The sequence below is a fragment of the Maniola hyperantus genome, chromosome 9, assembly GCF_902806685.2.
Source record: "Maniola hyperantus chromosome 9, iAphHyp1.2, whole genome shotgun sequence".
Lineage (NCBI taxonomy): Eukaryota > Metazoa > Arthropoda > Insecta > Lepidoptera > Nymphalidae > Maniola > Maniola hyperantus.
Genome location: NC_048544.1, coordinates 343,195 through 370,614, shown reverse-complemented (window position 1 = coordinate 370,614; position 27,420 = coordinate 343,195). Strand labels below are relative to the sequence as shown.

General features: G+C 40.1%; 3 protein-coding genes across 4 annotated transcripts; 1 reads left to right on the top strand and 2 right to left on the bottom strand.

Annotated features, from left to right (window-relative positions):
• Positions 1-103: 103 nt before the first annotated feature.
• Positions 104-11,771, bottom strand: LOC117985491 (sorting and assembly machinery component 50 homolog). 2 transcript variants are annotated; one of them, XM_034972235.2, is made up of 13 exons: positions 11,617-11,771; positions 10,932-11,045; positions 10,677-10,799; positions 9,848-9,943; positions 9,345-9,429; positions 7,975-8,104; positions 5,812-5,917; positions 4,987-5,074; positions 3,698-3,879; positions 2,804-2,956; positions 1,774-1,894; positions 750-943; positions 104-257 (listed from the first exon to the last, which is right to left on the bottom strand). In XM_034972235.2, exons 1-12 carry the CDS (start codon positions 11,635-11,637, stop codon positions 759-761), a joined length of 1,404 nt encoding a protein of 467 aa, XP_034828126.1. In that variant the 5' UTR covers positions 11,638-11,771; the 3' UTR covers positions 104-257; positions 750-758. The 2 variants fall into 2 exon arrangements, with proteins under 2 accessions (XP_034828126.1, XP_034828127.1); XM_034972236.2 differs by having other exon boundaries at positions 755-943.
• A 777-nt stretch (positions 11,772-12,548) lies between these two features.
• Positions 12,549-22,171, top strand: Pus10 (Pseudouridine synthase 10). Its single transcript, XM_034971858.2, has 12 exons — positions 12,549-12,729; positions 13,351-13,637; positions 14,332-14,441; positions 15,112-15,251; positions 15,929-16,030; positions 16,856-16,983; positions 17,855-17,968; positions 18,277-18,379; positions 19,782-19,888; positions 20,366-20,459; positions 20,799-21,645; positions 21,971-22,171. Exons 1-12 carry the CDS (start codon positions 12,607-12,609, stop codon positions 22,147-22,149), a joined length of 2,334 nt encoding a protein of 777 aa, XP_034827749.1. The 5' UTR covers positions 12,549-12,606; the 3' UTR covers positions 22,150-22,171.
• A 471-nt stretch (positions 22,172-22,642) lies between these two features.
• On the bottom strand, positions 22,643-27,231 carry LOC117985165 (uncharacterized). The gene is made up of 6 exons (XM_034971857.2): positions 27,056-27,231; positions 24,863-25,059; positions 24,524-24,687; positions 24,088-24,147; positions 23,283-23,425; positions 22,643-22,749 (listed from the first exon to the last, which is right to left on the bottom strand). Exons 1-6 carry the CDS (start codon positions 27,171-27,173, stop codon positions 22,643-22,645), a joined length of 789 nt encoding a protein of 262 aa, XP_034827748.2. The 5' UTR covers positions 27,174-27,231.
• Between the last annotated feature and the right edge of the window lie 189 nt (positions 27,232-27,420).

Here is a 27,420-nt window from a genome sequence, read left to right as displayed (position 1 = left end):
TGCAAGGTAACTTATATTTTAGGAATGAAAAAGAATAATTTATTAGAAAGACTGCATTTAAAACAAAATTCTCTTATTCTTTTATTTTTTTCACTGCACAAGCAATTTAGCACACAATTTTATTTATATCAATTTGTTCCAATTAAATGCTGGTTACCTAACTATAATTTCAATAATTGATTATTTATTAAATTACATTTTCATAATAATTTATAATTCGTACGCCGTTAATTTATACAACCTGGTTCTGGGAGTACCTGAAAGGAAATGAATAATTACTGAGAATTTGAATTTATAATTTAATTCAACTAATGAGCCACACACACCCGTCTCCTATAAACACGATGATAAGAATTTATGATCAAGATCAATATTTTTTTCATGACACGTAGCAGACGATTGTTTGCTTCTATCTTAGACTGCATCATCACTTACCACCAGGTGAAATTGCAGTCAAGGGCTAACTTGTATCTGACTAAAATAAAATAATAATTGAACTACCTACATAGATGTTTTTTGCGATTGTTCTCGCTCGCGCGCTTTTTAGCTCGGGTAGATGATGATGCGCATACGGTCATCAAACAAGCGGAGTTAAATGTAATAATCTTTAAATTTTGTGAGATTTTGCTACGAAAATTCACAAGCTACTTTTAGTATATTTGATAACAGTTCATAAGATGAAAAGGCTTGTCAACTGATTTTCACATGCTATAATATGTGAAATGGTCCAACTCTAATAAACACATTACCTCACCGCACTACAGCAAATGCGCCGCAACGCCGAACTGCAGGCCCGGCGCGGGCACGTCGTGCGGCCGCGCCCGCAGCGGGATGCAGTAGTTCAGCTCCACGCGCGCCGCACGGCCCAGCCGCAGCGCCACGCCCGCGCCGCACGCCACGCGCGCTTCGCTCAGGGACTCCACCATCGCCAGGCCCGTCTCCTCTACAAACACACAAAACACTACATAGAGCCAATAGACATTTCGGGAAAAATCTGAAAACCGTGAATTTGTGGTTACATCACACAAAAAAAATTAAATTGAATAAAAAAAAATTAGGGTTCCGTACCTCATAAGGAAAAACGGAACCCTTATAGGATCACTTTGTTGTCTGTCTGTCTGTCAAGAAACCTACAGGATAGGTACTTCCTGTTGACCTAGAATCATGAAATTTGGCAGGTAGGTAGATCTTATAGCTGACATTTGGGGAAAAATCTGAAAACCGTGAATTTGTGGTTTCATCACACAAAAAAAAAATTGTGGTCATTTAATAATTAGTATTTTCAACTTTCGAAGTGAGAGATAACTATATCAAGTGGGGTATCATATGAAAGGATACCTGTGCATTCTAAAACAGATTATTATTTATTTTTATGCATCATAGTTTTTGAATTATCGTGCAAAATGTCGAAAAAATACCGACTGTAGTACGGAACCTCGTTGCGCGAGCCTAACTCGCGCTTGGCTGGTTCTTTTTTATATATGTAAATCTTAAGCCCATATTTATTTTTTTATTTTTATTTTTATTATTCATGTACCAAAAATTGTAGTTACAAAGTAATAATAAATTAAGTTACATCGGAAATGCTTATCTCTAAACAGAGATTTCTTCCAGCTTCCCATTCAAGGTTGTGAGTAAGGCGTATCAAGAAGTGGAATAGGTCTACGGTACTAGAATCTAATAAACTACATAAATATCTTATAATAAATACCCAAATCAACTTATATACAATAATTATACTTATCATATGCCAAAATAAGATTATAAACTCACCGGGATGCGCTAAACAGCCTGCGTTCAGGAACAGATGTGATCGGAACAGGTCTCCCAAACCCCCCTTGCCAGGCTGGAAGGGGAGCGGGGTGTACAGGTGCAGCCCCGATGCCCAGTACACCTGCAATTATGACAACAAGTTCCCTTCAACAGTGCACAGGATTTTAACTTTGAACCTCCTACTCTATGTTATAATTATCACCACTATATCTTACAAATGTAACACCATACCAGACTATCAATACGAGTAATTTATTACCTATTTTGAATAAATCATTTGACTTTGACTTAGACTTTGACTATGGTTTGAAACCAGATTAGGAATTAGTTACGTAGATCATAAAAAATAGTTGTTATTGAACTATTTGCTTTTACGCATCTATCACTTGCATGCAGTGAATGGCAAAGAATAGAAGGCGCGTTCCTAACAAATGTCATTCAAAAGTACTTAGTCACAAATTCAGGCTCAGGATTAAAATTATTAAATGATTCATTTGTTCTTACAATAGGTCTTTTTAGAAATTGTGCCGGGGACCCTGAAGTAAGTTTGTAAAACGTGTATCTCAGGGTCCCCGCGCTTCACAAATAAATACTTATTTTCAACAAAAACAAAATGTTGAATACAAAATTTAAAAATACGTGTGTTTGCATGTATTTTTATAGGATTAACAGGTTCATGCAATACTGGCCCGTCGGCCGTCGGCCGTCGGCCGTCGGCCACGCCGCGATTGGCGACTCAAAGTAACAGTTACGAAGCTACGATCGCATTGGAGACACGTGAGGTAGGTGGTACACCATGATAGAGATTTCGTTACGTTATAATTTGACTTTGAGATATTTCTATGATTTGTCTTTCTCTTAAACCCAGGTCTTCAGTTAGGTCCAAAAGTGGTACTTAGGTCCAAAATTGGTACTTAGGTCCAAAAGTGGTACTTAGGTCCAAAAAAGGTACTTAGGTGCCAAATCTAGTTATTTTCGCTGCAATGGACATTGAAATATTATGAGTGCCATAGGCCGACGTGCTACTCACCGTCCCTCCCAGAGCGTGCTGGTCGGCATGAGGGCCCACTCCCCGCTGTCGGAAGCCGCGCACAGTGGCCGGCCCGCCCAGGTAGAAGTGGTCCGGTATGTCCGTGCCGTACATGTCGTGCAGGACGCCCAGCGCGCCGGACGCTTGCACTACCTACGACGAGTTAAATGGGCTTTATAAAAGGTACAGTACGCGGCCGAAAGTAATGTACATCGATCTTTAGAAGGAAATAGCAAATGTGTAAAGCACTGTCTCTGTCGTTGAGACCGACCAAACCTCAAATAGGTGTGAGTGACAGAGACAACGCTCTACAAAGCCGAAATGTCATTCTAATGGCCGATGTACATTACTTTGGGCCGCATACTGTAATTATTTGAAAAGTAAATCTAAATATATAAAAGGAAAAGGTGACTGACTGACTGACTGACTGACTGACTGACTGACTGACTGACTGACTGACTGACTGACTGACTGACTGACTGACTGACTGATCTATCAACGCACAGCTCGAACTACTGGACGGATCGGGCTGAAATTTGGGATGCATATAGCTATTATGCCGTAGGCATCCGCTAAGAAAGGATTTTTGAAAATTCAACCTGTAAGGGGGTGAAATAGGGGTTTGAAATTGTGTAGTCCACGCGGACAAAGTCGCGAGCATAAGCTAGTATTTTATATGTTGATTCGATACTAATAGGAACGCAAACGTTGTCAACCGTTGTGATACGGTCGGGGTTACCAAGGAGACGTAAGAAAAACAATATGTTTTGTATATGGCAAGAGTTCTTATTTAGCCAACACAATAACCCTGTAGATAAACGCCCAATAGAAGGAAATAAGACGATCCTAGAGCTCTGTCGACATAATATATATTTGTATAGTTACAATACTTACAAACCCGGGCGCAACTTCCTTGTTGGCCTGCGCCTGCAGCTCAGTGCGCACATTGGCCACGCCGCCGCCCAGCCCCGCCAGCTCGCTCGAGAACTGCACCCACGTCCCACGCGTGGGGAAGATGGGCTCGTCTCTGTGGTCCACTGTCACTATGTGACGGATCACGGATTTCATCTGGGGACCTAGGAATTATATGTTTTATGCTATTGACCCCAACTTGGGGATAACAAACTAAAGTTTGGGGAAATTAATCTAAAAAGATTTATGTCCCATTAGGATCTTGAGGCACTCAAGAAAGCTGGGCTACGAATAGAATAGAATATGTGTTTATTCAAGTAGACTTTTTACAAGCTCTTTCGAATCGTCGGGTAGTTTTAAATTACCACGAGGTCTATGGTTACGGTCGGTTTTTTTTTTTTTTATGTGTTTCTCCCTTTTTTCCGCCGACATGGCGGTCGGGGACTGTTCTAGGTCGGTACTAAGATAGGTTTTTTTTTTTACGGTCGGTAATAGCATGTTGCAGTACATATTTTATCTGGAGATCTGTTATATAAAATTAACCCCAAGTAGGCGACATAAACCTAGAGATCAGGGAAATAAATCTTAATAGTTATTTATGCAACTGTTGTATAAAGAGGGGCATTAAAACACGAAAGTCGGTTTGTTTGTGAAAGGAGTGTTATAATGAAATGCAGTACAACATTATAACACTCGTTTGGATGCTTTAATGGTTATTTAGATATTGGGTGTTTTAATGTTGGCAATAAGCTGTTTCAGAATCTTTTATAGAGGATTTAAAGCATGGGTGTAGATAAAGAAAAATATTACACTTGTCTCTGTTAGTTCCAACTCAAAATTTACAGCGACTGCTCAAATATGGATTTTTTCTAAAAAAAATGAACCGATTTTTTTAACAGTGCACAAAAGTATAGTACTCGGTACGAATCTAAAGGCATGGCCTTGAATGTGCAGTACATATTACGTCACTCTACCTCCCACATTCAAAGTCTGCCGTGCACACTAAAATCTTTTCTATACACGCCAATAGCCAGTAGCTCTCCCAAGATTCAGCCCATATAACCCAAATATACTGACTGACTGACTAAACCGAGAGGTTGGGAAGAGTAATGTCATGGGAGTAAGAGGGTAATCTTTTCCACAGCGAGTGGGCTAGAGTACGCGTGCGCAAGTATTTTAGCTCATCTATGAACCGTCGCATTGCCACTGCTGTCGCGTTGCTGTCGCTACTGCAACGTTTTACCTAATCAGCGCCGGTAGCTATAACTCACCGCTGCTCTCGCGCACTTTGAAGCTGGTGGACTTGCTCAGGACGGACGTGTCGCGGACTATGCCCTCCCATTGCAGGTTGTGTTTGGTCTAAACCCAGAAAACCAAGTCAGAATTAATTTCAGAGTTTTTGAGCCCGGTGACTTACAAAAGCGAACCAGTTTAATGTACCAGAGATGAGCCCGAGTAGCTCAGTCGGTAGAGCATGAGGCTCTTAATTTTAGGGTCGTGGGTTGGGTGCCAATGTAACCTAGCACGGGGGTTGGAAATTCTCCTTGGTACGTCACACATCTTCTTCTTCTTCTATATATATAAAAGGAAATGGTGACTGCCTGACTGACTGACTGATCTATCAACGCACAGCTCAAAATACTGGACTGATCGGGCTGAAATTTGGCATGCAGCTAGCTATTATGATGTAGACGTCCGCTAAGAAAGGATTTTTGAAAATTCAACCCCTAAGGGGGTGAAATAGATGTTTGAAATTTGTATAGTCCACGCGGACGAAGTCGCGAGCATAAGCTTGTTAGTAAATAAAAATAACAATTTCATAAGTTATTTTAAAAAAATCTAATGAATTATAGTCCGCGACAGGTCGACATGGCAATCGGGGTGGGGAGGCCCCGCACACCCACGCAGCCCCCGCGCTTAGCGCGAGTGACGTGCGGGTGTGCGGGGCGCCGCCCCCCGCCTCATACCCCGATTGCCATCCCGACCTATCGCGTACATATTACTAGCATATTTGCAGAGTTACCTACTGTTATATTGAGAAACTGCAAATGTATTTTTGCGGGAGGGATCATTCTAAAGAATATTTGTATACTTACTACTGAGGAAGTCTTAAACGCGATATCTAGGAGCAAGCCACGGTCCAGCAGCTTGTACCCCGACCACGGGTACTCGTGGTTCTGCTGGTACACGGTCGCTGTCAATCTGTAACGTACGTAACTGTAATAATATACTGCGTAATACGAGTACGAATCTCAGTCACGTTAGCATATTTCGTAATGGCAACATTTCTCTTGCTCTCGGTTTAAGCATCAAATCTCAGCAATCTATTTTCGTCCTTATTCAAGCAATTAGGAAGGAGTGAAATGTAAAATTAATGAGATTTAACAAAATATTAATATGAATAAATCCGTTTATGAAAAAGATATTGCTATGCTAGGAGAGTCAGATTCAGAATAATATTAATAATTGATTAAAAAGCAAATTCGTGACTTTTTCTTTTAAAAATGACACGGTAATTTACACGGTATTCTTTTAGCTAATCCACCGTAATTTAATCTAGAAACACCGTAATTTTAACCCTTCAACACGGTAATTCTCGATTTACATATGGAAACACTGAGTGTACTATTGTACACTGTACAATACCTAGTTTTTGGAGAGTCTCTTCACACTGATACTTCATAGTTAACAGAGGTTAGGAGACTACAGAGTTACATTATACATAAACAGAGGTTCAACGAAGCCGTCTTGAGTGTACAGGCCCTCGGCCGTTCTCATAACCCTTACTTTTGGCTTTGCCGTAGTCAAGTAAAAAATACGTTGAAGGTCCAAATCTTTTTATGACATATGAAATCGATCCGTGTCGTCATACATATAAAGTCCACATTCCTATTTGTGGAAAATACTTGCATAGAAATTCGGTCCGTGTTGTCATATGTATAAGGAGCACAATCCTATTTGTGAAGAATTACTTGCAAGTAAATTCCACCTGCACCAGGGTTTTAAAACCTGGTAGCGTAAATACGTCTCATCCCTACAGACCTGGTATACAGTGTGTTATCCATGGTACAGACAGAGCAATCGTGCGGTAAGTGCGGGACGAAGGAGCGACCCGCGGGGTGATTACGTAAACGTTGCAGTAGCGACAGCAACGCGACAGCAGTAGCAATGCGACAGTTCATTTGCTGTCTCTCTTCTTCTTCCTATTTTGCTTTGTGGCTATTGCTGTCTCTCTCTAGCCGCTGTTTTGACAGCAATGATCGCGAGATACGTAATCACCGCGCCGAACTAGCCAGTACGCGGCCGAAAGTGCGGTGCGACAAGGCTCTCTTGGCACTTCAATGACATTGACAGGGCTGGGACAACCCTCCACCTCCCATGGCCCCACCAACCTCTCGGTTATATGGGCCGAATCGCGGGAGGGCGCCCGTTCGGTACTTGCTCTTGGCATTTTCCCGGGGCGCCTTCTTGACTCCATTGACAGGGGGGCGCTGTTGGAGAACAAAGGCTTAGAATATTCAAACAAGAACAAAGGGGACACTTCATGGCAACGTTAGTTCCGATTTTCGCCACGCGCCAAGATAGCGTTGTCGCACTGTAGGCAGATTTACCCCAAAATAAATAATAGTTACAAAAAAATCACTTTTACAAGTTGCACACTAAAAGTTGAAATTACTAATCATAAATGTGGTCAATTCTGCTGTACACAATCTCTACAGTAGGTACACTAAAATGACAGGTCTAAATATATTGCTATACAGTACGACAAGGCTATTATGGCGCGTGGCGAAAATCGGAACTAACGTTGCCGTCAAGTGTCCGTCCCCTTTGTTCTTGTTTGAATATTCTAAGCCTTTATTCTCCAACAGCGCCCCCCTGTCAATGTTATTCAAGTGCCAAGAGAGCATTGTCACACTGTAACTTTCATAATACTCCGCAGAAAAGGATATCACTAGATTTAGACCCGTCAATTAGATTTAGAGATTTGCACAACAGAACTAGCCACATTACAATTTTAAAATTATAAAACTGGGTGAAAAGCAAGTTGTTAAATTCCCTTACATTATTGCGAAGATTTAGGCAAAACTTATATAAAGCGTGTAAAAATATATGGCTTTTTAAAGATCCCGTTGAGATTCTTCAAGTATTTTTCTTACGGCTACGTCACAAACTAGAGCTCCAAGCAAAGTTTCTAGGTGGTTTGAGCTTGAAGTAGATATGTCAGTTTATCTAGTTTATGTATTGCAGATTGTACTCACACGGGGGTGAGAGCGCCGTGAGGGTAAGGCTTGGTGGCGGACACGTTGAAGTTGGACGAGCTACGATGTCCAACGCTGTACTCGGCCGCCACGCGCTCGCCGCGACCCAGCACGTTGGGCAGCTTTACCCCTACAATAAGTCATTTTTAGACACATTTGCCCCAGACTGAAATAATGCACGTACAACGTTATACTCTGTCAACACACGCTCGCCATATTCTGCTCTATGCCTGCTCATTTCGCAGCTTTAGCCCTACAATAAATCATTTTTAGACACATTTGCCCCAGACTGAAATAATGCACGTACAACGTTATACTCTGTCAACACACGCTCGCCATATTCTGCTCTATGCCTGCTCATTTCGCAGCTTTAGCCCTACAATAAATCATTTTTAGACACATTTGCCCCAGACTGAAATAATGCACGTACAACGTTATACTCTGTCAACACACGCTCGCCATATTCTGCTCTATGCCTGCTCATTTCGCAGCTTTAGCCCTACAATAAATCATTTTTAGACACATTTGCCCCAGACTGAAATAATGCACGTACAACGTTATACTCTGTCAACACGCTCGCCATATTCTGCTCTATGCCTGCTCATTTCGCAGCTTTAGCCCTACAATAAATCATTTTTAGACACTTTTTTTAAAGAATATTAGCATTTTAGTTATGACTAGTATTCCTTTTTGCCCTCGCATTAAGTGTAAAGCTTGTACTAGGAGTGGGTACGTCAATAGTGCAACGGGTAGGATTTGAACCGCCGAGCTTTCGGATTTTAGTCCTCTCCTTAACTGTTGAGCTATGGAGTTTGCCTCAGACTGAAATAATGCATGTACACCACTGTACTCAACAACAAGTCATTTTTGGATCCATTTGCCCCAATAAATGAACGTTGTACTCGGACGACTTGTGTTCGCCGTGGTCCGCGACCCAGCACGTTAGACAGCTGAACCCTAACCCTCTTACAAATAAACCTGGAATAGCGGTGGAATAGTTATACTCTGTTTTGTCTTTCTCTGTCATCAGTAATTTGACATTTGAAGGAAAAAGACAATTTCAATTTCAATTCCCAATTATTGGCTTTTAGGTGTGCCAGCTGGGCACAGAGTGTTTCGCCAGTGTCACGTTTATGGAGAAGGCAAGGAAAAAGACAAAACAGAGTATAACTATTCCACCGCTATTCCAGGTTTATTTGTTAGAGGCCTACAATTTAGGCCCCATTTCTCTCAGACTGCAATAAATTAATCTGACCCTACGTTTATCATTTTACATTTAAGAAGTATTCCATAGTTAATTATAATAATTTTATTTTATACTTTTTAGTCCTAGTAGTTTTTAGTTACAAATAGTGATAGTAATTATTTACCTAGTACAAGATTTCCTTCATTTTCGCTGACAGTGGTATTAATTCCACCGACGATGCGCGAAAGCTCCTTCACTTGAAATGTCACCTAGAAATAAATAATAAATAAATAAATCATTTATTGTTCCAAAGCGTTGGTACAAGTATAAGAGTATTTTTCCGACATATTATCACGACAAAAGACTTTCTCAAGTAATAGGTTTATAATATTTAAATTTTAAATACGTAGCTAGAATTAATTTCTTAGTAGGTCAGTAAGTAGGGGAATTTTTAACAGTTTAATAAAATTATTTTTTTATATAATTAACAATAAAACGTTTTATTTTGACTTTCTTACCAGAGAGTATATTTTAGTGTTATAGTCGACGCATTTTAAACTGAGTCGTCGAGTTAACTGTCTGTTTGGCTCGCACTCACTTACGACCTGTAAGTGCGAGCGAAACAGACAGATAACTCGACGGCTCAGTTTAAAATGCGTCGACTATAGGAAAGGACACTGCAAATACCTCCAGTCCCTCAGGCGTGGAGCCAGGTCCACTCGACACGTCGATAAATACCCCGATGTCTTTAAAGCATCCCATCGAATCCAGAGCTCGCCGGACCTGTTGAAAATACACAATTTCAGAATGCCCTCCCAGCCGCCGAGTTTACTGCCACATATATCTTTGGTACTTTTAAAGCAAGAGTGAATAGGCATCTTCTAGGCCATTCTTCAATACATTTTTTTTTTAAAAATTAGCCTTGTTAATTATGACTAATATTCCTCTTTCCCCTCCAACTAAGCGAAAAGCTTGTGCTAGGAGTAGGTACGACAATAGAGCTATCTCTAAAGTTTAGAGAAAGCTCTATTTCAATCATGCTTTAGGGTTTTCTTAATGAAACACATTACAATTTCAATCCATGTGACGTCACAGTCGAAATTAATGGCGGCTACGGTATCATTCGTTTTGGATATTTGTACAGATAAAAAAAGTGAAATCTATCATATAAAAACGAAATACCACTCACACACTCACTCAGTGACTGACTAAGAGCGGGAGCAAACAATGCGTTGCGGCGGCGGTGTCGCTGCGTCGTCTTACATAGAAATATCTGTGGCATGTCACACGATGCGCTCCGGCGCCGCACCGGACTACCGAGACGAAGCGGGGAGCTGTGAATGCGTCATGCGTCGGCATCGCTCAGTTGTTTTTATTAACAAACTGTCCAACGCTGCTACAGCGCCACTGCGACATAACGTTGCGGCGCTGCACCACTCGTGTGCCCGCTGATACGGTTAAATCTTTGCAGTGTGGCGCCGCAACGCATCGTGGGCCCCCAGTCTTATAGACTAACCTTGTGTGCACGCAAAATAACATCTTCAAAGTGCGTAGCATGGAACAAATCATCTACAGTACTTCTGATGATGTCATCCTTGGTTCTGCTCAATCCATCCACGTGGACACGATCTACGCGGGCCTAGTCACAACAAAACCAATTAAGTCACCTCTATGCATTATAATACTCATTGCTAAAGGTTGTGACCCCTCCCATTGATTTTAGACTTGCCTATACACAAGTTTAAAAATCTATTAAAAATACGCTACATACCCGTACACCATTCAGTTTGATAGTAGGCTTAGGTATGGGTTCCTCAAAGGCTTCAGGTTCTTCAAACTCAAATAGGCCGCTGCCTACTGCACCACTGTCACTGTCCTGTCCAGCCTACAAAACAAAATATTACTATCCATACAAAAGGACTTGTACTTACTGACTGACTGACCTATCAAGCCTGCCGCTGAGGTTCGAAACTTGAAATTTGGACAGTAGGTTCCTTTTATGACGTGCGCCTACGTCATAAAAGGAACCTACTGTCAAAATTTCACATTTAAGAAAAGATTATTGGAAAATCCATCCCTGAAATTTAATCTTCTATAATATATTATAAAAATGAATCACCAAATATGTTGCTCATTGCAAATCTCGAGAACCGCTAAACCGATTTCGCTAATTATTTTTTATAATATTGCTTGAAGTACGATGAAGGTTCTTACGGAGAAAAAAAATAAAAAAATTGCCTGAAAAAGAATCGACTGTTGGGCGTTACGAAGTGATGAAAATTCTTTATTTTTCAAGTTATCTTTATGAAAATTTGAATTTGGGGTTTTGGCGGTAGGGTAGGTTAAATTCCACCCACTCCAATTTTTTAAAGCTCCACTCGAGCGAAGCCGGGGCGGGACATAAAGTAGTCAACATAACCTAACTAGACCCGTAAAATATAATCTAAATGATTTACCTTAGCGTGCACAGTGCCCATTTTGTTGACGGCTCTCCTTTTTATTTATATGAAAGCTATAAATTACGGAAAGTTTATCGTGATAATTTGAATTTTTTATTTTTGAATTACATAAACAAAGTTTGACAGTGACAAAGACAAATGTTAAAATAAAATGCTGAAATTTGACACAGACAGTACAATCAACAATGCTTCCACTTTTAGGGATTTCGCCCTATTTCAAGGCGAAACGACTTACCTTAGATACGGCTGTGGGCGTTTTTTTATGTTGACACTTGATAGAGATTTTTAGGATTTGGGGCAAAACCGAACCTAAGGTTGATCTAAACAAAACCTTTAAAAATAGGTTTTAATTTTAATTTTGTATTTTTCCAAAATAAATTATTTATTTATTATAGGGATAGGGATATTTACAAAGGGGTAAGCTAGATAGGCTCAAAAGAGCTAGAAAACTAAGAAAAGGGCAGAATGAAAATGTTTTTCATCCTGCATCGCGTAATAATAGCATGTTATAAATGTAAATAAATGGAATGAAACAGTTAGGTATTATAATTTGAAAATAGAAGAAAAATTACGACCAAACAACATCACAAGATTCAACAGGTATTTTAAAATAGTCAAATGTATGTTCGAATGAACTTGTTGTTCTATATAATGACAAAATAAGAGCCCTAAATCAGGGTACCTATTTAGAGAATTTTTGGCATAATAATTTAGGGTGAATACCTACAAAAAGAGAAACTAAGGCAAAACATCTATGGGCAAAGTTAACAGCCAGAAGAAAATTAAATTGTTTTCTATGGGTAAAACCAAAATCGTAAATGGAAACATTGCTTTGACATTTTTTTTAGTTTGACTTTGACATTTTAGACATTGTCAATGTGTTGTCAATTTGTCATGATTGTCTGTATTTTACATAGAGATTTATTTTAATTTTTAAACACGCGCTTTCTGTTTATTTTTCCATTTTCCGAAAAACTTAAATTAAAAATGAATCCAAAAGCTGTTTATAAGTATTGTAAACATCTAGGTTGTTGCGATGCATGCTGCCTTCGATATATAGGCATCAAAAATCCAAACGCGTACGAGAATGTGGCCAATTTTGTGATCAAAGTTTGTACCATTGAAAAGTTCTCAAATTATTGTTTTTTTTTTGTTATTTATATGATGGCTTTCTTATACCACATACATTGGTTGGAATACTGCATATTGGTTACGTTTGAAGAAGGGTTCTCATACAAATAATGTGAAAAATTTCAAGTTTATATTATTTCCTTGATTATTTATCGGCTCTGGCTATTGATGCTTCACGTCATTTTACTGAGATAACGCACTTTATATTTATAATACATTAATATGTAAAGAAGCTGTGGTAGCCTAGTGGTTAGGACGTCCGCCTTCCAATCGGAGGTAGGGGGTTCGATCCCGGGCACGCACCTCTAACTTTTCGGAGTTATATATGCGTTTTTAAGTAATTAAAATATCACTTGCTTTAACGGTGAAGGGAAACATCTTGAGGAAACCTGCATGCCTGAGAATTCTCCATAATGTTCTCAAAGATGTGTGAAGTCTGCCAATCCTCACTTGGCCACCGTGGTAGACTATCGCCAAAACCGTTCTCACTTTGAGAGGAGACCTGTGCTCTGTAGTGAGCCAGTGATGGGTTGATCATGATGATGAATATCCAAAGAAATTCGATATATTTAACAAAATGTATTGATTACTTTCTTTCAGTATCAAGATGATAACATTAAATCAATAAGAACAGAACAAAGTCAAAGTACTCCTACGAATAGTAAAGACACAAAACAAAACATATTAGATGTAAGCAAAAATGACATTCAGAATATAAACGGTAATACATTAGACGTAGATGGTAAGGATGTAAGTCATGGAGTGGATGATTCACCACCCTGCAAGAAAAGGAGGTTGGATGTTTGTGTGAGCTGCTTGAGTATTCTGCAACAGGATAACTGGACAGAGGGCTATGTTTTGGTCAAAGATGTGCTGTTTAAAAAGAGGTGAGACTTTCTCATTTATATGTAACTAGCTGACCTGGCGAACTTCATACCGCCTAACATGTCACTCGATTGATTTGCCTTCCCGGAACCCCTCCACTAACACTTAAACTTTATGGTATGCTATTAACATTCAAATTGACTTTTAAGTATTATTATGAATCTTTTATATGGAAATATAAAAAGTGTTGTTTTTACAACACTTGAATATAAACAGTGACGTTTTCAGGCAATTTTTTAAATTTTTCTCCATAAGAACCATGCTCGTACTTCAAGGAATGTCATAAAAAAGAATTAGCAAAATTCGTTCAGCTGTTCTCGAGATTTGCGCTTAGCAACACATTCAGGGATTCATTTTTATATATAGAGACTTGCTTATGTCTGCAACTTTGTAGGCTACACAAATTTCAAACCCCTATTTTACCCCCATAGGTGTTGAATTTTCAACAAATTCTTTTCAGCAGATGTCTACTTCATAATAGCTATCTGCATGCCAAATCTCAGCCCGATCCGTCCAGTAGTTTAAGCTGTATGTTGATAGATCAGCCAGTCAGTCAACTTTTCCTGCATGCAGATAGTTATAGTGACGTAGACATCTGCTAAGGATTTTTGAAAAATCACCTCCTAAAATAGGGGTCCAAAATTTGTGTAGTCCATAAGCTAGTATTTCAAATGTTTCATATCAACTTATTTTCAGATATGAGTGTAAAACCTTTGCCTGTGCACTGTCCGCCCCCATAGCAACGCTGCTGCGAGAAAGAGCCATCACACTCCGACTTGCTGAGGAGTTTCCAGGATATGATGATAGTGAGATTATGAAATAAAATAAAATTTCATTTTTTGTTTAGTAAAAAATTGTCTGAATTCTTAGATGCAATGCACATCTAATGCCAAAGTAAGCTTTATTAACTTCACAGATTAAGTATTTCTTGCTATTGCCGCTATAACAATCTAAATATCTAAATATATAAAATTCAAAGTCCTGACTGACTGACTTATATATCAATGCACAGCCTAAACTGCTGGTCATAGAGACATGAAATTTTGAGGGTGTGTTCTTTGTAAAGAGTAGGTATCCACTAAGAAAGGATTTTTCGAAATTCTATCCCTGAGTGGGTTAAATGGGGGATGGAAGTTTGTATGAAGGTCTGTCGTTTTTCAAGTTATTTGCATGAAAATTGGTATTTGGGTTTTTGGTCACAATTGAAGAAATACTGTTTTCAGATTTTCCCCTCATGTCTGCTATAAGACCTACCTTCCTGCCAAATTTCATGATTCTAGGTCAACAGGAAGTACCCTATAGGTTTCTTGACAGACAGACAGACAACAAAGTAATCCTATGACTTCCTTCCTTTTTTCCTTTTGAGGTACCCTTTGAGGTCCCTAAAAAGTGTTATTTCTTGTACGACGCGACGGTAGAACCCTTTGTGCGCGAGTCTGACTCGCACTTGACCCGTTTGTGAACATTATCTTGTAGAGACACTAACAGCGCTAAAGGAAGCATGGAAATGGTCGTTTGGAGTGAGACTCGCGGCAGAAATCGACAAGACTCTGGACTCTGGTGCCATCTCGCCGCTCTTGGTCACCCTAAACTATGACTACGCTGACGACCTGCAGGTAATCTAAAGATATAAAACGAAAAGCTGACTGACTGACTGATCTATCAATGCACAGCTCTAACCACTGGACGGATTGGGCTGAAATTTGGCGAGCAGATAGCTATTATGACGTAGGCATCGGCTAAAGATTTTTGAAAATTCAACCCCTATGGGGGTAAAATAAGGGTTCGCAATTTGTGTAGTCCACGCGGACGAAGTCTAGTTATTATAATTTATAATAGACTAAGCAGCTTTCGCTGATGCATCTATATCAGAAGTGCTTCGAGGTATCTAAATGTTTGTCTATGTGTCTTAATGTCTTGTCTCAATGTTTAATCTATTGTTGAACTGTTAACAGAACTTGACATACCCACATACTTAGGCAATTTTTTCCATATGTGAACAACTCTGCTGGTCAGAAAGTGTTTTAATGGGTTTGACGATGGCAATTGATATTGTAGCTTCATATCATGTCCCCTAAATCTAGGATTGTTCCTTCTCAGAAACATGCTCTCAGGGATATTATAATAATTGTTTAGTATTTTGTTATTCTAAGGTATTTTGTAAGTTTCAATTATTTCTCCTCTTTCTCGCCTGCTTTTGAGGGTGCTGAGTCCAAGTTTTATAAATAAGTCTTTGTTCATAGGGGAGATTTTTTTACTTATGCCATTTTGATCGTCAACTTGTTGTTTTCAGGAATTGGAGATCCTCAAACAAGTGTCTCCACAACTGTTCGAAGAGCGCAGCAAACAGAAGAGACGGTTCGTTACGGAATTCACGAGGAGATCTGTTGAACAGGTATCTATATATTACTAGCTGCCCTGGCGAACTTCGTACCGCCTAACAGTCGATTCAATTTTTTTTAATTTTTCTCCGTAAGAACCATAATAAAAAAAGAATTAGTGAAATCGGTTCAGCTGTTCTCGATATTTGCGATAAGCAACACATTTAGTGATTCATTTTTATATTATAGATGTACAACTAAGTTAACTGATGCCCGCGACTTCTTCCGTGTTGATTTAGGTTTTTAAAGTCCTGTGGCAAATTTTTTATTTTCCGGGATAAAAAGTGTGATGTTGTGTGTGATTCACGTTTTCCAAAATTTTCTCCCGAATGTCTGCTATAAGACCTGCCAACCTGCCTTTTTTCATGATCCTAGGTCAACGGGAAGTACCCTGTAGGTTTCTTGATAGACCAACAGACAGACAGACAACAAAGTGATCATGTAAGGGTTCCGTTTTTCCTTTTGAGGTATGGAACCCTTTAAATCACGCAGATCCGTTGCGGCGTGATTACTAACAAAAATTTATGATCTTGATATGGTCGAAATAAATGGTTTTATTTCATTATAAATACTATCTGTCCCGGCTTACTCACGTGTGTAGTCGACGTTAGCCCGACTAGTTTCGAACCCATCCGGGGTCCTTTTTCAAGGGAGTCCGTCCGCGCACGCGCCGCGGTTTTGACTGCGGGGCGCACGTGCCGCTGCCCGTAGAGCCCGTTGTGAGGGTGGCTGGGGTGGGTGGGGAGACAGCTGCCGATCGTCTCCCGACAGGTTTTATTTCAGTTTTTTTTTTGGAGTTTCTCTACGTGATCTGTAGGAACGAGATGTTTTGTTGCCAGGCACTGGACAGCGCGACTTTGTCGTCGCTGCGGGCGGCGGGCGGCGGCGGCGGCCTGCCCGCGGTGGCGGTGCGCGCGATGTGCATCGGCGCCGTGTGCACGCACGCCCCCATGTACCTTGCTGGCAGGTACAGTACGATTCAAACGTAAATGCGCCCCTGAAGTTTGCGCACGACGCTGCGCAGAACACACATTTTGGGTGTCCGAGGTCGGGGAGGTAGCGGGGAGGGTAACAGCGCACGTCTCGCTCCTACATTCCCGCCAGTTCCTTGATGCGTCTGTCTTTCTCGCTATACTTGTCTTGTTTGTTTGTACAGTCGAGTTGAAAAGTTACTTTGTTTAAGATTGCTTAAGCTGAGGTGGAACCTACCGCCGCCCGTTAAGTGATTTAGTTCTCGAGTGTACCATGCGCAAGATCGCAAAGCTAACTTCACATTTAAGCATTTAAGCATGAATCGTACTATAAATTGGTAGACCCGTTGAGTAATTACTAGCGGACATTGGAACGGACATACATACACGTCAAACACATAACCCTCCTTTTGGGCTTCGCCGCAGTCGGGTGAAAAGTGTAATATTATGCCTACAAAATGACTTCTCACGCGCCATTTTAACGTTATATGTCAACTAGCTGATGCCCGCGACTTCGTCCACGTGGAATTAGGTTTTTTCAAAAATCCCGTAAGAACTCTTTGATTTTCCGGTATAAAAAGTAGCCTATGTCACTCTCCAGGTCTTTATCTATACCCATGCAAAAAATCACGTCAATCCGTTGCACCGTGCGACGTGAAGTTGAAGGACAAACCAACAAAGCAACAAACACACTTTCGCATTTATAATAAGGGTACTGATTGTCAATTGTCATATCAAAAGTACTATTTCAGTCCTTATTATAAAGGTGTGTCGCACTTTTCACATGACAGCTGACCCATAGAGTTAATATGGCGCGTGAGAAGTCATTTAGTACGGACTATATATTATGATTTCATCTTCCCCAAGGTACATCAAACTGAGCCGCAACCTGCCGCAGTCGCCGTGGATACTAGACGGGAAGAGAGTCCTACCGTCTTCCGTCCAAGAAATCATATACAAACCACTAGCGGACTTCTACAAGTAAGTAATTTGCCATTTATCTTGTACTAGCTTATGCTCGCGACTGCGATGCGATACGCGGATTACACAAATTTCAAACTCCTATTGCACCCCGTGATTTTTTGCATGAGTATAGTTGAGTGTGGAGACCTGAGTGTGTCACCTCTGGAGAGGATACTTTTTATCCCGAAAAATCAAAGAATTCCCATAGGATTTTTAAAAACTAAATCCACCCGTTACTGATAAAATTTGACTGATGATTACAAAAAGAGAAAAGTTAGTGTGTTAAAACGTCTATAATTTTGGCTGTAACTGTTGAATCTGCATAGTTTGGAGGCCGAGGAAGCGGAGCGCAGGCTGAAGCTGATCGCGGCCGGCAGAGAGGACGTGGACGTGCGCTGCCTCGGCGAGGGACGGCCCTTCGCTATCGAGGTACGTGCTGGTGGACTCTTTACCGACGAACATACCGTTGATGTAAACCACATTATGTAGTTTGGAGGCCGAGGAAGCGGTAGCGGTATACTGTAGCGACCACTATCGCACAGGAATCAGCTACGACGTAAGTCCACTGCACTGGCTCACCACCACACAGCCGCCTTCTACCGCGTCTAGCGCTGGATAATAAGTTGTAAAGATGGGCGTTATTGGCTATTTCTGGCAACAGTTAATCAACAGTTATTTAGTTTCGATACCAATATTGATAACCGTTGCCGAATATCGGTATCAGAGTTGTGTTTCAACTAATTTAATATGCGCAACGCGCAGCGGTTTCCGTAGTAGTAACTAAGCTAGCTGCCGTATCAATACCGTCTGTATAGCTAGCGCGCGCATATTCACTAAAATAAAACCAATTTTACTTTCATGAATATCGTGAAGTAATCACAACCTTAAGTTCCTAGCAGCAAAGTTTAATTATAATGATCATTGACATAGGTCAAACTATAGTGGACGCCTGCAGGAATAGTTTGCCACAATCCAGTTAGCCAAAAACATTTCACGAAGATTAATAAACCAAAGAGGACCTTATCTCTATTACTCTAAGGCTAACTGTATCAAGATTGATAGATCAAAGTGTAATGGACAAGTACTTGTACAGTTAAGCCTTAGCTTAATAGAGATAAGGTCGGCTTTGGTTTGTCAAGTTCTTAGTTACTAAGCCGGTAGCCAATAACCGCTCCTTCTCAGCTTTCAGTGAAAGAAAGAAAGAGAAGGCATAATTATTGCGTTTCTAGTTACCAAAAAACCAAACAATGCATTGTCAGTTGGCAGCGTTGCGTTGTCCGGTGGTTCGTCATAGATGATAGCTGATAACCGTTGCTAGCTACGACAATAACGCTACGGTACGCTATAGGCACGGCAGCGGTTTTCAGTTAAGTTAAGCTATAGCGGACACATGTCTAATAAGTTGACGCTATGCCCTACCTACCTACTATATATATTGTATAGATACAAACACTACACTACACATACCACGATTAATTTGATGATTTAGATTTGCCGATATTCCGACTCAGTTACATGAGTCGTGGTTACGACGGGACTGCGATAATGCGTCATGTCATATGGGCAGTATCGAACTACACGTTTTCTTGTTCTTTTCGCCCTGGCAGGCCCTACCAGAGACACAAGCAGTGGGCGTCTATCGGTGGATAATGATAATGATGATCTCAGTCTTTGGAATAACTTAATGATTTAATGACTTACCACTTTACTTTTAGTTGGTAGATTTAACACTATAGTCCGCGACCGGTTGAGATAGCAATCGGGGTATGAGGAGGATATCTCTCCTCGATTGCCATTTCGACCTGACGATTTATCTCTACTTCTTTTCTAGATAACGGATCCCACGAGGCAGCTGACTCCGGAAGAGCTCGCAAACGCCTGTGAAGACATTTCTAAAGGCGGAGAGGTCATAGTGAAGCAAATCGTCCCGATTTCAAGGTATGTATAGTACGCGACTGATTGAGATTGCAATCGGGGTATGAGGCGGGGGGACGCCCCGCACACCCGCACCATACCGCACCGGGTAAGCGCGGGGGGTGTTCGGGGCGTCCTAACCCTGATTAGGACGCCCTGTCGCGAACTTAGAGCCTCAATAGCTCAACTGGTAAAGGAGTGGACTGAAAACCGAAAGGTCGACGGTTCAAACCCCGCCCGTTGCACTATTGACGTACCTACTCCTAGCACAAGCTTCACGCTTAGTTGGAGAGGAAAAAGGGGAATATTAGTCAATTAACATGGCTAATGTTCTTTTATAAAAAAAAGAAAAAAAAAAAAAAAAAAAAAACTATATCAACCACCTTAAGTCAGTGGCCTTCGTGAAATGCAAGAACTATATATATTCATGTTTGTGTACCACATATTGTCGGAATAGATCCGCCATGTTGAGTTATCGATGACGTCATTATCGCATTGCAGAGAGGATCTGGTACAGCTGAAGAAAGGCGAGGAGACCAAGAGCAAAACCTACGAAGCTCTATGCATAAAGCTGTCTCATTCCATATACGATGACGTAAGTCAAATTATATGCATTTTTAAACTGACGCATAATACGTTTTCATTGTGAGAGATGATTTAAAAGTGAATAGGCATCTTCTAGGTAAACGCGTCCCATCTCAGGCCACATCATCACTTTCCATTACGTATGATTGTGGTCAAGCGTTTGCCTATCCATACTAATCCATCCGTACTAATATTATAAATGCGAAAGTGCGTCTGTCTGTCTGCTAGTTTTTCACGGCCCAACAGTTTAACCGATTTTGATGAAATTTGGTACAGATTTAGTAACATCCCGGGGAAGGACATAGGCTATGTTACCCACAATGTTAACTATTTTATTTTGTTTTCGTAGGTATCTCCAGACAGCCCTATAAAAGTAACTCCAGAAGACATAGCAAGGATCAATTCCTTCCGCAACACTCCTCAAAATATTAACCCTGCACAAATCACCGCTAAAAATTATCGAGTATCTTCCAAACCCGTTTGCAAGACCTCCAAAAATATTATGGATATAGTAGATAATCTGAAATTGTCTAAAAACTTAAAATCGGATAGTGAAGATAACGATAAAAACTTAAAATCGGATAGTGAAGATAACGATAAAAACTTAAAATCGGATAGTGAAGATAACGATAAAAACTTAAAATCGGATAGTGAAGATAACGATAAAAACTTAAAATCGGATACTAAAGATAATGATAAAAATATAGATATGGATACTTGTGAAAATGTTTTGGACACATCTAAAGCTGAAAATCGGAACTATCCTGAAATTTCCAAAGACACTAAAATGGAAACCAATGTAAACATTCCAGATGTAGAAAATCCAAATTTGGAAAACAGCACTGTAGAAAATCTATACAAATCGAATGGGGTCTTAAAAACTGAAAATATAGATAATTCTGAAGGTGTCAAGAATACAGAATTGGTAACATCTGTAAAAGTTAAAGGTGCTGAAATTTTAGACACTAACGAAGATAGCGGTGTCCAAAACGAAAATCCAGATATTACTGAAAGTCTAAAGGATACAGGAGACGTTCTGGACACGACTGATGAAGCCACGGAGTCAGAAATCCTGGACAGTCCTGGAGAAGTCAAGATCACTATACAGCAGAGAACACCCATACGAGTGCTGCACAGGCGGCCCTTACTTACAAGAACCAGGCAGATACTTGAGTTAAAGGCTGTAGCAGTACCTGGTAACATGTTTTTCTACATTATTAGGGTTCCGTACCCAAAGGGTGCCAAGGAGACTATTTTACTAAGCCTTCACTGTCTGTCCGTCCGTCTGTAAGCGGGATTTTCGTGGCCCGTAATAGGGAGAGAGTTGAAATTTTCATAGAATTTGTATTTTCTATTGCTGCTATAACAATAACTAGGTAATGAAAATTTCAAAATGATTGCCATGAAAATTTAAAAATATTATTTCGTGTACCATAGTACGGAACTCTTCGTGTGCGAATCCGACTCGCACTTGACCGATTTTTTTATTATTTTGTTGTTAAAAATTCCCTCCGTGGGCAGATCACCCGCAGCTGTTCCGCATATCGGTGCGCACGTCGGCGGGCACGTACGTGAAGGAGTGGGCGCACGGCGAGCTGGGCCGCTCGCGCCCAGCGCTGGGCGACGCCGTGGGCGCCGCCGTGGACATGCTCGCGCTCGACGTCACCGCCGTGCACTTGACTTGGCCGCCCAGTAAATAAACTGTACACTGATTACTAAACTGTGTTTCATTAAGTATTTACAGTACCCGCCACTTAACATTACACATCGAGCTTTAGAAAGAGATAATTGGCAGATTCGGCTTTGTAGAGCGTCGTCTCTGTCTTTGAGACTGACAAGTCTGCGACAAAACGTCACCGTTATATTATATCATTTTTTTTAATAGATATAGCGAGCAAACGAGCAGGCGGGTTACCTGATGTTAAGTGATTACCGCCGCCCATGAACATTTGCAGCACCAGAGGAACCGCCGATGCGTTGCCGGCCTTTTAGGAATTTGTTGGTCCGCCCCTTGAACAACCCCATGTTGTAATCTAGTGGGAACACTGCCGATGGGAGTTGGCACAGAATACCGGTACCATGAATATAATGTGTAACAGTTGACCCATAGAGTTAAAATGGCGCGTGAAAAGTCATTTTGTACGGACTATAGTGACATAGTAAAAGCCAGAAAAGTGCAGTTTTATTTCAGGTTTATGAAGTTTCCGTTATGTTTGCGATCGTTGCGTTCTCAGAAGGTCCGTTACCATTGTTAATTGCGATAGAAATGTCGTTGACTGAAGTTACCACAGTTGTTACTTCTGAAAAGGCAATACAAGCTAATTACAGACTGTTCACTATAACTTGTACAGTACGATTCAAACGTAAATGCGCCCCTGAAGTTTGCGCACGACGTTGCGCAGATCACACATTTTGGGTGTCCGAGGTCGGGGAGGTAGCGGGGAGGGTAACAGCACACGTCTCGCTCCTACATTCCCGCCAGTTCCTTGATGCGTCTCTCTCGCTATACGTGTCTTGTTTGTTTGTACAGTCGAGTTGAGAAGTTACTTTGTTTTGTTATAGTTATTGTTAACGTTACGCCCGTTATGATTTATTTTTTGAGTGTACCATGCGCAAGATCGCAAAGCTAACTTCACGCAGACGCATTTAAGCTTGAATTGCTAGCCGTCATGTTGGGACCATTGGGACTGCTTGCTTTATTCCTTACAGTTTAGGGTCTATTATTGTTTGAATTGCAATGGTGCCAACATGACGGCAAGGGACAAGTACCTATAGTGAACGGTCTGTAGAGTGAAAGTGTAGGATATGAAATAGGCTTCCTGTAAAGACTAACCCTCAGTAGCATTAGACTCCACAGCGACTGTACTAGGAGTAGACTCAGTGGCGATGGAACTTGGAGTTGACTCAGCGGCGATTATACTTGGAGTTGACTCAACGGCGATTGTAGTTCTATTCGGCGAGGTTACTGGCCAGGAGCTGATAAAAGATAACAATGTAACATACGTCCTATAATTTTATGTGTGGCATGTTTCACGTTTAGCTGTTTAGTTAACTAACTAGTTAGTTAAGTTTTGTTTATGCGGGCCTTCTGAATTTTAATCTGTGATTTGTCTATTTGACTCTGTGCAAATGTTAAAATGGCTTAGTGATGGGCAAGTTGTATTTAAATTTTTAACGATGACTTGACACATTCGATTATCGATACAAATTTCTTGTAATTTACATTCGCAAATATTACTCAGAAGTAGAACACATTATTGTAACTAGATAATTAATCAGAGTACTAGTGGTTCACCCCGAACTTGCCACCTTCAGATTTATAGATTTGTCACGTAAATCTCGGAAAATATTGTAAATAAAATATGATAATATTGCTATCTGATATTGTAGGTGTCTGGTTGATTTGTTAACTAAAATAATGACTGACATTGCACACAAGTTTGAAGTAATTGTATTCAGCTATTTTTAAATACATACTGGTCTGGCAGATGGATGAACACACAGACGGACAAGTGCAAGTGTACGCGACAAGTTTATACTCATACCCCGGTTGTCATTTCAACCTGTCGCGAACTATATAGACTCGAAGACCTCGCACGGTCAATAATAATGATTGCTCCTCATCTGCGAACACTTACATATTCAGTGGTGTTGTTGGCATAACTCTGGCTGCTGCTGCTCTACGTTCCAAAATTGTCCTGCAATTATATTTTCTTAAATTGCATTACCTATATCTTCCCTAAACGAAACTTAGTAAAATAATTCCAACTTTTAGCCAAAAATATAAAATCGTAACAAAAATAAAATAGTAAGTACGAGTAGTTAAATCCACGAGATAATTTTAAAATCTTACTTTTTATTTTTGAATTTAAATGTAGGTAATTATCTTTCAGAATTCTGGAAGAACGAATATATTGTATTATAAAAGGGAAAGTTTTCCTATTTGTCCCAAACTTTAAGAAATAAAGCGTTAAACTGATAAAATTTTACACTGAACTGATATAGAGATTGTCATAGGCTAGGTTTACTAAAAAATATTGCGATATAGCTAGTATTTAACACAATGCACAAAACTTGAGCAGTTCCACGCTAATCCTTGCGCTGGGTAGCTTTGCTTCGACGGGATTTGTAACCACAATGACATCGCTCGGGTCTAACGGCTCCGACTCCTTATCCGGGGCTACATCGGCGTAGTACTCTCCCATGTCTACGTCGTAATGGAAATCAGTTGGATCGTCCTGTACCAAATACAAAAGAAGTAAGCCGTCGATATCTGATTGCCGTAGATCTACCAACTCAAGTATTCTAAAAATATTAAAATATTAAAAGGAATAAGTAAAATGCCTATTTCTAATCTTATTAGTAACCAACCTTATTATCTAGATATGCTTAAGTTTTAGATCATTATCTTACCTTGATTATACTAGGAAAAGCCTTAAAAGATTCAGAGAAGCTCAAGAACCGTCTGTTGGCTTTCATGGCACGCCGGAATGCTCGTCTGACCGGTGCAGCCCCTTTACTGTCTCTAATGAGTTTAAGCAGATGGATGACAGAATCATAATCCCAGTCTTTGGAATCCACGTAACCAGGAGGAGCTTTTTCTATTCTGGCTATTAAGAAAAAAATATGTTAAATTTTTATCTCTATCTCGTGTCATACGTGTCATTTCTGAGAGTTATGAAGGTACCTAGTTATATTTTCTATCTCTGCCCTTACACAATTTTACCGTAGGTCAAGGTGATTGCTCTACTCCACACAGCATCTTATTACAAAGAATTTTAACTGCATCTTGATTCCTATAGCATTGAAATCTAACTCTGACAACAAAAACAGACAATATTTTGAGGTCATAACTGGGGCAACTAAATAGTACGCGACAAGTCGAGATGGCAATTGGGGTATGAGGTTGGGGGACACCCCGCACACCCACACGTCACCCGCACTATCCCGCACTGGGTTAGCGCAGGGGCTGTGTCGTCCCCCCCCCCCGTCCCCCCCCCCCCCCCCCGATTGCTATCTTGACCAGCAGCAGGCCGATTCAGAACCCTTCGATAACATACCGTGTCGATACGATTTGGTATCGATCTCGTATCGAATTTTTTTTGTCGTGCAATTCAGAACGTTTGATAGAAGGATACGATTCGATGTCAATTACGGTACCTATCGTTATCGATAAAATACAGTGCGATTACATGAGCATTTACAAAGTATGCTATTTTACCAAAATTTTACTTGTTTTTAAATTCATGTTAAGCATTAATAAATTACTTTTAATCATCTTAAAGGCAACTAAAGTCATTATTTAAAATGATAACCTAATAAATTGTTGATTTCAAAAGAAAAACATCGAAATATAGTTACTACTACAGTTTTAAGTTTTTATTAAAGCTATCCTCGTAAATACCACACAGATGTCAAACATCTGTCAATCAATTTTAAATTTGAATTGTAAATTTTTTCGGACGGTTTTTAGAGTTCCGTACCCGAAGGGTGCCAACGGGATTTTATTACTCCACAGTCCGTCCATCTTTCAGCGGTCTGTATCTCGTGAAGTATAATAATATGTAGAGAGTTGAATTTTCCTTGAATGTGTATTTCTATTGCCACTATACAACAAATAATAAAAATTTCAAAATGGTCGCCATGAAAATTAAAAAAACCGGCCAAGTTCGAGTCAGGCTCTAACAATGAGGGTTCCGTACTACAGTCGTATTTTTTCGACATTTTGCACGTTAATTCAAAAACTATGATGCATAAAAATAAATAAAAATCTGTTTTAGAATGTATAGGTGACCTTTCATATGATACCCCACTTGATATAGTCACTCACTTCGAAAGTTGAAAATACTAATTATTAGTTCATGACCACAATTTAATTTTTTTTGTGTGATCTAACCCTAAATTCGCGGTTTTCAGATTTTTCCCCAAAGCTATAAGATCTACCTACCTGCCAAATTTCATGATTCTAGGTCAACGGGAAATACAGACGGTCAGACAGACAGACAGACAGACAGACAACAAAGTGATCCTATAAAGGTTCCGTTTTTCCTTTTGAGGTACGGAACCCTAAAAATAAATAAAAACTCTTGTACGATGGGACGGAAGTTCCGTACCATTCCACGGAACCCTTCGTGTGTGTCTGATTCGCACTTGACCGATTTTTTTATTTTTGCATAATTATTAAAGTCTCAGAAGACTTGTATTGTCTTCATTTCATCTTCTTAAGACTCCTTAAAATTGTGGCCCCGAACATTTTTTTACGAAATAACAGTATCTAACGCGGTACGTAGGTGAACAACAGGATATCCGATGCCCTGTAGCTTTCGATAAGTACCTAATCATCCAAAATTATCGGACGTTCGGATAATTTTATTCGATTAAGTTGTTGTGAATAGCGTTTGATAGACGTAATCGTACGATATCTACGTATGTTCGATTCGGTTTCGGTTTCGACAACTTTACTGTCGATACGGTTATTCTGAATTGAAAATACATCTTATCGTACGACAACTTACCGAATCGATCGATAATTATGTTATCGAAGTGTTCTGAATCGGCCTGCAGCAGTAACCGTAACTACTATAGAAAGTAAACCTATGAGAATACCTGAGATCTCCACAGGCTGTTTCATGAAATCCTTGATAAAACGATTCTTATGATACTCGACTACGCGATCTAGCCAGCCAGTACGTCTCACGCCGATTGAACACAGCGCCAATGACATTAATGAGCTGAATAAGGCTAATTTCTGTAAAAGAAAATTTTTAAATAACAGCTATTTCCGCAGAATTTAATATTTGAAGCTTTTACTTACGAAGGTGTACATGATTTGACAATGAAATACAAAACAATTTACCCATTAACGGCTATTAATTACATAGGCCATTAAACACGTAAATAAAACATTCAGTAATGGGTGCCTACATTTATGTAATTAAATGTCCTCACACATTTTATTGTTATAGTACGTA